This window comes from Lepus europaeus, chromosome 3, assembly GCF_033115175.1.
Source record: "Lepus europaeus isolate LE1 chromosome 3, mLepTim1.pri, whole genome shotgun sequence".
In the NCBI taxonomy this organism is placed as follows: domain Eukaryota; kingdom Metazoa; phylum Chordata; class Mammalia; order Lagomorpha; family Leporidae; genus Lepus; species Lepus europaeus.
In genome coordinates, this window is record NC_084829.1 from 6,068,043 (window position 1) to 6,078,824 (window position 10,782).

At 60.5% G+C, this 10,782-nt stretch overlaps 1 protein-coding gene across 1 annotated transcript; it reads right to left on the reverse strand.

The window, feature by feature from the left end:
• Positions 1 to 1,947: 1,947 nt before the first annotated feature.
• On the reverse strand, positions 1,948 to 10,305 carry NRN1 (neuritin 1). Its single transcript, XM_062187322.1, has 3 exons — positions 10,082 to 10,305; positions 6,053 to 6,197; positions 1,948 to 3,118 (listed from the first exon to the last, which is right to left on the reverse strand). Exons 1-3 carry the CDS (start codon positions 10,134 to 10,136, stop codon positions 2,890 to 2,892), a joined length of 429 nt encoding a protein of 142 aa, XP_062043306.1. The 5' UTR covers positions 10,137 to 10,305; the 3' UTR covers positions 1,948 to 2,889.
• Between the last annotated feature and the right edge of the window lie 477 nt (positions 10,306 to 10,782).

Here is a 10,782-nt window from a genome sequence, read left to right on the forward strand (position 1 = left end):
GAGTTGCTGCTAAAAACAATAGTAATAATAACAAGGATAACATCAACCCACACTTGGAGATGTCATCAGCAAGTCACAGGCGTGGAGAGTGCAATGATAATCCAAACCATCACCACTACAGAAGAAACGTTCTCTCGCGAGCCACGCGGGCGCACCCACGAAGCCTCAGTGTCCGAGACTCGCTCTGCGTCCCCCAAGCTCGCTCCCAAGCGCCCGTGAGCCTGCACCCTGGCCTAGGACCGGGCACCCCAGTCCCTTGCAGGGCGCCAAGGTCTCCAGACTCCACAGGCGATCTGGCACGCGGGCGGAGTGGGGGCGTGGAGGGGAACCCGGCGGCGCAGCACCCTCCCCGCGGGCGTTCCCACTGGAGAAGGATTTGGAACCCCAGAAGGGGCGGGGGCCAGGAGCAAGGGCGCATTTCGTGCGCGCCAGATCCCCGCCCCCTTGTTCCCTCTTCCTCCTCCCTCAGCCTCTCCCGCTTAGATCTTCCAGGGATTGATTTCCAGGAGAGAACCCTCGTTGCGAGGGGAGGGGTGTCCTCCGTAAAGGGGTACGGGGCCCACCCTGCCCCAGAGCGCTCGAATTCAGCCAGCGAGGGGGCCGCGCTGGGCACCTGCCGCTCCGCGGAGGCGCGCTATTGTGGCAAGAGTCACGCAGACGCCCCCCATTTTTCTTCCTCTCCCCCCATCTCGTTAACATCGGGGTTCAAAATAGGCTCGGACATTTTAATTCAAATTCCAGCGGTTGAGCTCGGGTCAGAATCATCCGATTTTATTCCCACTGAAAATAACCCCGGAGACAAAACCACCCGTTGTTTCCCACACCCACGGGCTTTCCAGGAGGCCAGCGCGGGTCTCTGGGTTTTCAGTGAGCACCAGGGGCGGACCGAGTCACCGGATGGCTGCGGGGTAGCGGGTGAAACTGGTGCGGGGAGGGGCCCGCGCGGCGCGCGCTTGTGTGTGTACGCGTGCGTGCGCGCGCGGCCGGGGTATCCGCCGCCTCTCTGCGCCCCCGCAGTTTCCAGCGCTGGGGGCGCAGGGACCCATGTGTTGCTGTCATTCAGTGCGTGGAGGGAATGCAGATCGGGCTGCGACCCACTGGGTTTGATTTATGAACTGTTACGCTAGCGGTTGTTTACACATTCCATTTCGGAGCCCAGGAGCACCCTCCCTGTGGCGGGCGGTGCGGGGACCTGAAGCCTCCCCCCACCCCCGCACACACCCCCCCACATACGCACCCCCGAGGCGGGCCCCGCAGCTTCCTCCCACCCCCGCGCCCTTGGAGACCTCAGCTCGGTTTCCTGAAAACCGGGGACCGGTGCGCGCTCCCCGTCCCAGCCTGCTGCAGGCCTGCCGCCCCCGGCCCCCGGTTGCCCGGGCTCCTGTTTACACGGCCGTGTTTACTTCTCCGCGAGGCCACGCGGGGCCTATAAATAGGAAAGGTGGAAGCAGTTCGGCTGCGGATCGATAGGGCCCCGACTCCGCGCCCTTTCAGCCGAGCTGTCTTATTAATTATGAAAGAATTCACCTGCTCCCCGCCTCCCGCCGGCCCCTCTGCTGGAGCCCTTAATGGCGGTTCCTTCGCCGGCTGCCTCTGGCCACCGCAGAGGAAGAAGCGAATCGTGGTTAGGGCCGGGCTGAGGGGACCGGGTTAGGGCTCAGACCCACGCCCGGGGAAGGGCGCAGCGGCCAGGCCTCGGGCGTTCAGTCCCAGCGCGCGTGCTGCACCGCGGGCAAACCCACTTCCTCCGAAGCGCACGCAGAACGGCTATTTACAAAATACTAATAATAATTCATTATAAAACCAACTTCCTCTTTCCTTTAAGTCAGCAGAATTTCGGGGACCGGGCCGAGCGTCGAGCAGGCGGCGAGCAGGCGGCTCTGTGATCAGCTGTGTGCTCTCAGCGCACAGGGCAGGCTTGGAGTAGGAAACAAAGCACACCCCCACTTCAAACAATAACTTTTATTTTATACTTCTCTATACTTTGTAGCAAATCTTTTTTTTTTGCTGGATTTAATTTATAATAAACTTTTTAAATTACATCTCTCTTTGTTTTTAAAATCAAGGCTCTTTTATGTCAAAATCTTTTTTAACTATATTTTAGGTTAACATGTAACATCCCCCCCTTGTGATCTACGCCATTGGATATTCAGGTATTACTGTATGAGTAACAGCTAAAACAAGAGAGGAGGGAACGCAAAGGCAGAGGACTGGAAAGATGCGGCAAGTTAAGTAAAGCTAACCCTTCAGTGGCCGTAAGCAGCACTTGTGACAGCCTCCACTGGACACCAACGACTCCCTCCGCGTGTTCCCTCTCTCCCTCCTAGCCACCTCCTGGCCTGTCGCTTTTCTGGAGGAGAAATGTGCAGTGGAAATGATCAAAACAAGAGACTGGCAGAAAGAGGCGAGTGTGAACTGGTCACCGTGTGCTTTGCACGTGGACATCGCTCTGGGATTCCTTCTCCTGGCCTTCTCCTCTCCACGCATTCCTGTTAGGAGGAGCCCATCATGCTTCATGTTACTAACATGAGAATATAGTAGGTGGCCCAGGGCCGTTCCTGAGATACTTTTGCCAAAAAAAAAAAAAATAAAATTTAAAAATGGGAGTGGGTTGCCGTTTTCTTATTTTTGTGTGAAGACGGACTAAAGCTGAGGTCCGATTGGGCTGTGCTTGCTCGCTCACTGATTGGTAACATTTGGCAAAGAAAACACGAGAACTCGAACGAAATTAAAAAAAAAAAAAAAAGAACCAGGATTTCCCACAATCCTACATGAGTGTTTTCAGCATCACAGAATCACAACGTCCCCAAAGAACGAATGGATCTTCCTCTCGGTTTCCGGGAGCATGGAGTGAGTGTGGGTGGGCGCGCGGGGGAGCTGGCCCTGCGCTCAGAAGGGGAGCCAGGTCACCAAAGCTGCCCAGAGGGACACCAGCAGCACCGGGAGCGCCGGGAGCAGTGGCCCCGCCGCGCCGTTGCCGCTGCCGCAGAGTTCGAATAAGCTGCCTTGGATGTTGAGGTTTTTGGATTCTTTCCTCAGTTTATCCCACAGATCTTTCGCCCCTTCCTGGCAATCCGTGAGGGCTGTGACCGTACAGCTGTGGAAATCCTCCCAGTATCTGGAGGGGGACACAACAACACAGAAGAAGCGGGTTCACGGCGGGCCTGCGTGCGCCCCCGAGCCTCCCGCCCAGCCTCCGCGGCCTCGCCGACCTCCCGGGGCGCCCTCTGCCCGCCCCCAGTTCCGCCGACCCCCTCCGGGGACTGCGCCAGCCGGCGGCTGGCCGGACCTCGCCCCTGGCCCCCGAGCCGGGAGGGGCGCCCCTGGGCTCGCTGGTGTCCTCTCTCTTGGGGCAGCCAGGCGGGGACCCGGCTGCCGAGAGCCCGGGCGCACCTGCTGCGTGGCGCTGGCACCTCGGCTGGGGCACAGAGATCGCTCGCGGGCCTCCGGGAAGCTGGGAAGCAGAGCTAAGCCTGCAAGCTGCCGCCCATTAATACCTCTTAGCCTGCAAGGCGGGCGGCTGGCACGGGGCTCGGCCCTCCCCTGCGGGCTCCGCACACTCTCCTCCCCCTCGCCCCTTCTGTCTCCCGCCTTCTCGCGCGGCGGGGGCTCTCGCCTTCGCCCTCCTTTTGTTTCCCCCAGGCCCTCCGGTTTCCTTCTCCTTCCCCTCCTCCGCGCCCGGGCTCCGCTCCGCGTGGCTCTCCTGCCTTGCGCTCCGCAGCCCCGCCGCTCATCCCCTCCGGAGCCTCCAGCCTGCCTCTCCCCGGCTCGGTGAGTGTTTGTGTCCGGAGCCTCTGGCGCCAGCTCGGCAGCCTTCGCCTGCTTTGGCAGATGCCTGGGCTCCAGGCCTGCGCGCCTGGCCCCGTTTCTTCCCCACATCCCAGTCTTTCTCCTGGGTTTGGGGCCCTATGGGGTCCCCTCCCTAAGGCCTTTGGGGCCAGCTCCTAGCTGCCCGGGCCCAGCCTCGCGGGCGCGCGCCCTGCGCACCGTGGCCAGCTCTCGAGGGCCCCGCTGTGTTTCCCGGCCTCGGCTCAGGGTCCTGGACTCAGCGCCAGGTTCGGCCACCTCCTCCTCCCCAGCTCCACTCCTGGCCCCGCCCCCACAACCTTCCTCCAACCTGTCCTTTTTTTTTTTTTTTTTTAAATTGTCCCCCTTTGTTCTGAAAACTCAAAATAGCTCCCGAGACTAAATATAACCCTAAACCTAGATCGATTCCTGGGGCGCTGTCTCCTCTTGGAGCTGGGTCGATCTCTCCGTCTCGGAGACTCCCGGCTGTCGCTCCCACCTCACCCTGGCCCCAGGTGCCAGGTCACTGGCAGCTGTCCTCTACGCACTTAAGTGACATTTTCCCCCTCTCTGCCTTGTGCCGGCTGTCTGGACTGTAAGCCTGTTGAAGACAGGCATTGTATTTGGTTTCTCTGCCACCCCACCTTCTGGTGCTTGTTAGACTGTTCCGAGCCTGGTTTCTTTTCTAAAGATCTCCATTCTTCCATTAATAAGGGTTGTGGGGGGGGGGGGAGGAGGGGTCTTCCAGGTTCAATAGACAGGAGAGGCTGCCAGAGGCAGCTCTCCTGAGGAAGTGATCTGTAATCTACATTCCTCCCCTCAAAGGATGTCTATTAAGCCTCTCCTTCCCTGGCGCACCCCGGGATGGACACAGGGTCCTCCCAGGAGAGGGCCAAAGTGGACAAGAGCAGAATTCCACCTGGGGCTCCGGGAGGTGGGCGTCAGCTGAGGATGGAGCCACTGGCAGCGGCTGTGCGGACCCCAAGGAAGGACCCTCCTCACCTGCCCGCTTCCCAGGACCAAAGTTCTGTAAAATTAAAAGAGCTTGTGAATAGCCAAGTTCCAGCCATGGAAGGAGGGTTTGGGAGTTGCTCTCCATGCAGCCTCACACCGTGCGCGAGGATGCTTACCTATGCCGAGACCTTTGGAATGCAATGCCTTTTGTCCATCTCTAGTTGGGCACTGTGGTGCTTAGGAAGCTGTTCTAACAGGGACTCAGTCATAATCAAACAACCACCCTTACCATGCCCTCACACCCCAGTCCCTCAACTGGGCAGAGAGGAAGGCTTGACTGTGCAAAAAGGCTGGCATGCAAAGTGTTCCCTCCAGTCCCTAGGAACAAAGGGCACCTCTTCTTGCCTTGACTTTATTGGAGGCATAGGAGAGAAGGAGGGAGCAGGTTTTTTTTTTTTTTTTTTTTTTTTAAGAGTGTTGCAGAGAATGGGGGGCGTGTCTAAGGGCTGCAGCAGCTAAGACGTCCTAGGTCCCCTGCAGGAGGGCTCTGCTGGTTACCTCCTTTGCTACCAGCACCAGTGCTTTGCAGCCGAGCTCTGGGCAAACGTCACTGGGCACTGCCTTCCCGTGCGTCTTGGGGCCTGCAGCTGGGAAGAGGAGGTGGGGAAGCCAGGTGGGTGGCTCTGGCAAACCTCATAATCAGCTGCAAACTCATTTCAACAGTTGCTGGGCAAATTCACTGGCACACAAATAAAACATGGTGTCAGCCTTTCTCCTGGAAACTGAGTCCCGTGCCCGCATTTTCTTGGTGTGCGCTGGAGGCGGGCGACTTTCTCCGTACTTCAAGCTAGCAGTACTGCCAGAGCTCCCCGAACACAAACTGTTTCCGAGAGCGGTGGCGGGCGGCCACTGATGCCCGACAGGGGAACTGGATGATCGCCTCAAAGCAGAGGGATTTTGAGGTTGAGGAACGAAAGGAGCGGCTGCCCGCGTCCCTCGCCCCAGGGTCTCAGCGCACCTCTGCGCGCACGCCTTTGGGGTTGCACAGGGCTGAGACCCGGCTGCTGTCGGAAGGACTCTCCTCTGTGGCCCAGCCGAAATCACGAGCCCTCCTTGGGCAGTGTGGTTTTATAACCAGGGCTCTGGGCCTCGGGGGCCCGAGGACTTGTCCGACGGCCTTGGCCTGGGATGGGTGGGAGCCAGCAGGCGAGAGGGCTGGGATTGGCGCTGCACAAACCCGGGGGCGCGGCACTCTCTGACCTCAGCAGCGCCCCCCGAAGAAAAAGCCAGACGGCCCCGAGAGGACACTTACGTGCACACGGTCTTGATGTTCGTCTTGTCATCCAGGCCCTGCGGGTAGTTGGCCATGCTGTCGCCCAGCTTGAGCAAACAGTCGGAAAAGCCCTTAAAGACCGCATCGCACTTGCCCGCAGCTCTCACGGCCTGCACCAGGTACGCTGCGGAGAGGAGGGGACACCGGTCAGCAGCGCCGCGACCCCGGCCCCGCCGGCCCTCGGCCCGCCAGCGCACCCGCAACCTGACTGCGCCGCCCTGGCCCGGGCCCAGCGTCCAAGCCCGGGCGCGCGGAGTCGAAGGTGCGTGAGACGCGGCCCAGAAGCGCGGCCCTGCAGCCCACGCCGCGTCTGCCGCAGCCGGTCGGCGCGCGGCGGGTGTGGGTGGCTGGGGGGTGGGCGAGTCCAGCCTCCCCTCCGGCTCTGCCTCCCTCCCGCCTCTCGCTCCGTGTCTTTTTCTGTTTCCATCGCCCCCTCTTCTCACGGCCCTCGCTCGCTCTCTTTCTTTCTCCTCACTCCCTCCTTCGTCTCCCAACACGTCCTCCCCGCCATCCCTCCCCCCGCAAGCCCTGTCACGCCTCTTGCGGGGACACGATTCCATCTGAGAGGCAACAGGAGGGTCTGTACCGCAGAGGGGGAGGTGGGGAGGCGGCGAGGCGCGGGGTCACCCTGATGAACCCAAGGCTGCATCCCGCGCGCGGTGCGTGGTGAACGCTGCGGAATGAATGAACGAATGGAAAAAAATAAATCTCGGGAAGCCCCCCCCCCCCCCAGCAGTCACCGAAATTGCCTACCGGGGAATCTGTGTTGCGAGCGAGACCCTCAGAGGCACCCTCCCCGCCCCATTGCCAAGAGGGACCCAGAGGCCGCGCGGGGTCACGGCTGTGTCTGCACCGGTGCCCTCCGCGCACCTCCGCGGAGGCCGAGTCTGCGGGCCTAGTTCCCCTGCTGCTCTGGGCTCCTGGGCGCCTCCCCTTAAGACGCCCGGAAAAACCCGCAGCCGCCTCTGCGGGCCACAGCCAGGTAGGACCTTGGCCCCGCTGGGTCTCCAGCCCGGCTGCGGAGCGCCGACCTTGCGGCTGTGGGCTCCGGCTCGCTCCGGAGGGGCGGGAGAGAAGCTGGGGGCGGCCGGAGAGGGAGGGAGAGGACACCCAGGCCCCAAGGAGGGTTCCGCTCCTGGCCTCGGGTTGGCCAAACCCGGAGGCGCCAGACGCGAGAAGCGGGCTCCAGGCCGCGGTGGCCATTTCTCTCCACCGTGCCCGAAACCTAGCGGCCCCAAACCCACCCCGGGCGCGGGGAGAGCCCAGATCAGCGCTGCTGGAGGGGGCCGGGAGACGAACTGGGGGTTCAGGGTGCGGGCCGTGCGGCCGACTCCAAGGAGGTCCCGATTCCTCGCCCCCGCCCCGCGCCGCGCAGCGGCCGGTGCCCGCGCGCCCAGCAGACGCAGGCCCGGGAGCAGGTGACCGGGCCCTCGGCAGCCTCGGAGGGAGCGCACCCGGTTCGCCATCGCCGCAGCAAAGCGAGGCGGGCCTTGCGTTCTCTAATCCGGAACTGGAAGCGCAGGGGGAGGCACCACCCGGGTTCAAGTGGATGGCGGCTGGGGCAGGCAGATCCCGGACCCTGCCGGAACCTCCGGGGTCCCTTTAGAAACACAAATTAAACAGGCCTGCGACTAACAGCCAAGGGAGCGCCGATGGATTCTCGAGAATCCAGGAAATCTTTGTTCTAATGAAATTCTCCCTGCGCCTTAGGACGCACGGATCAAACACAGCGTGCAGCAGACACCACACCGGACACTGTGCGCCCTCCCCTGCCCTCGGGCGCTCCTTTATCCCTTACCTCCACCCCCAAAACTCGCGGGCGAAAAAGAAGTCCCTGAGATGCATGGGCAATTTTTTTTTTCTCCCAAAGGGAGTTGGGGCTGGCCGGGGGCGGGAGGCTCTCCCGTCACGTTATCTTTGGAGCAGCCCCTGCACACCGCGCATGTCTGAGTGTGTGCGTGTGTAAAATAAGAAGTCGTGAAAATTGCCGTCCTTTGCAGCGGCGTCTCCTTCGGCTCCCGCCCTGGCTGGGAGGCCAGGAGCCTGCGCACCGGCCGGCTGTTGCAGGCGCGCGCGTCCCTCGCCATCCTTCCCGGCAACCCGGTTCGGGCGAGGCTCGGGCAGACCACCCGGGTCTCTTCTTCCCGGTCCCCTCTGGCGTCCCGGTCTTGAGTGGTTTCCATTCGTTCATTCATTCGGCTTCTCATTCATTCCAAACTTCTCTAGCCGCGTCTCCATGCGCGTTCACCACCTTGCCCATCTCCCCAGCCCCCACTTTTATTGCCAAATGTCAATGGCTTGGGACAGCTCCCAGCCATGAATTAATAAAGATCGAGGCTCCGGTGCCGGAAAGGACAGTCATTCGGGAACAAATACGCTCGGTTTCCATTCCACAGCAGACAAATGGCTGGGTTCCTGTGTGCAAAATGCACTTCCCTTGCACCACCGCTGTCCTTTTTTTTTTTTTTTTTTTAACCTCTCAAAGTAAGGCTCTTTTTCACCGGGGAAAACAGAGACCCGAAACCTTCTCCGACTAAAATATCGGTCTTTCGGAAACAACTGCTGTGCCGTGCTGTCTAAATATTTGCAGGCTGATTACAAAACGCCACTTCCATTTATTTCCGACATGTAAGAGCTTTGCAAAAATCATCTTTATTGATGGCAAGTCTGAGCGCTCACGCCAAAGCTCCAAAACAACTAGATTCGAAGCCTTCAGGCATTTCTCAGAATTAAAGGAAACCGCTAACACCCCCCATCTACACTCTCTAAAAGCCCCGTTTTTGCAAAAAATAAAAAAAATAAAAAATAAAAAAACCCGGAGACTCAAAACCATGCCAAATGCATAAAACTCTACCGCAAAGAATGTATTTTAATGATTTGAATGTCTAGAGAAGTAAAAACCCGTTTCCTCCACATTTCTTGGGAAGACAAGTGTTGTGGGCTCCCTCTCTAGCCCCAGACCAGTTCCCTAAAACCTCCCCCCCCCCCAGTACTGCAAGGATTTGCCTGCACAGAACAGAGGCTCCAGCCCCAAAGGGTGGGAGGCAACACTCCCCTGCATCTCCAGAAAACCCGCTTGAAGAGTTCTTATTTTCCCTCTGGTCCAGTCTATTAATAACCCGCTTCACTTTCACTTTCAGGCCGCGGTTAATTAATGTTCTGACCCGGCGTCAGAACCCCGGGGTTTGCTGGCTGCCCTGTTTTCTGCGTTCTGGGTGGAAAAGCTGCGAACTCCGGGAAGCCCCCTGACAATGTCACTGCCGCCCAACACGGGGACTGCAGAAATCCGTCCACAGTCCACTCCCGGGCAAACCCACAGAACAGAACAGCCAGCAAACAGTGCAAACACTGCTTAACCCTTTCCTACACCTAAGCGACGGATGCCCACGTGTCCGCTTAACCGGCAAATGCGCCCAGAAAAGTCTGTCCAGCTGTCTGGATCGGCCCCCTCAGTGGCCGACAGGGCACCAGATGTGGTCTGAGGTCCCAGGTCGGTCCCGACCTGCTCCCCTAGCCCAGGCTGCTGCGCCCGGTGCCGACGCTGCAGCCAGAGCATGGGGGAGGGGAGCGGCAGAATGACAAAGTTCTGGCTGCAGCGGTTCGAGCCGAGCCCAGGAACACCTCTGCCTTCTGCACGCCAACTTTGCAGCCCTGGCTTGCAGGCGCCTCTCCACCCCTCACCCAGCTTCCCAGGGGCCAGGGCATCGCCCCTGGGCGCCCCGAGCCCGGTCTCACCCCCGGAGAAGGAGAAGCGAACGCGGCGCGCGCTTTGCTGGGGGAAGCCCTCTGCGGGACCTGCGGGCCGCACTCATTTCCCGGAGGGCGTTCCGAGTCCCCCTGTGCGGGACGCGCCAGCCCCCGGCTGCCGCTGCCCCCGCCCTGGGGAGCTTGCGGGGCCCCTCGGCACCCGCAGCGGCCGCGGGCTCGCGGGTCCCCCTCCGCGCCTCGGGCCGGGGGCTGCCGGTCGTCCCCGCCGCCCGCCCGGAGCCGGGCCGGGCGGCCACTTACCTATTTGCACCGCGAGGATCAGTGAAATGTATCTGCCGTTCAACTTAAGTCCCATCCTACGTTTAGTCAAACCATTTGCGGCCGCAGACCTTTAAATAGTTAGTTTTGAGAACGCGGGGGAAACCTGAAAAAAATGCATTGCCAACAAGTTCCGGGAGCGAAGGCGACTTTATGCACCGGCAAGGCAGAGGGAGGAGAGAAAGAGAGGGAGCGAGGAAGAGACAGAAGAGAGAGAGAGAGAAGAGAGAGAGAGAGAGAGAGAGAGGGTGGGGGGAGAGCTGGGAATGGTTCACTCCATTAGGAGGGGGCGGAGGAAGTACAGCCTCACGCCCTCGAGCGGGCCTGACGTGGGGGATGACACGGAATGATTTTTTTTTTTTAATATAGACACCTTGGTAGAGAATCGCCATTTATAGTCGTCAGAAGCTGGAATTAATCAGATATCTCCAATTAATGTGCGATCCCAACGGAATCTCGGCTCCCCCCGGGGGGGTGGTGGTGGTGGTGGTGGTGGTGCCCACTTTCCCGTCCCTGCGGCCACCCCCGCCTCCGCCAGGCTCCCGGGGCCCCCCAACCCCGCCCCCTCCCTGCGCAGAAGCGGGGCTCCCCCTCCCCTCCCCGCCTGGAGCCGGGGAGTCCTGGCGCGCCCACTCGATTGTTTCGGAGTGCTCCCCATCTCCTCCAGGAGCCGGGGCAGCCAA

Coding starts and splice junctions, on each gene's coding strand:
- NRN1 (XM_062187322.1), bottom strand. CDS start 10,136: ATGGGACTTAAGTTGAACGGCAGATACATTTCACTGATCCTCGCGGTG. Junction 6,198..10,081: donor GATCCTCGCGGTGCAAATAG/GTAAGTGGCCGC, acceptor TCCTCTCCGCAG/CGTACCTGGTGCAGGCCGTG. Junction 3,119..6,052: donor AACATCAAGACCGTGTGCAC/GTAAGTGTCCTC, acceptor GTCCCCCTCCAG/ATACTGGGAGGATTTCCACA.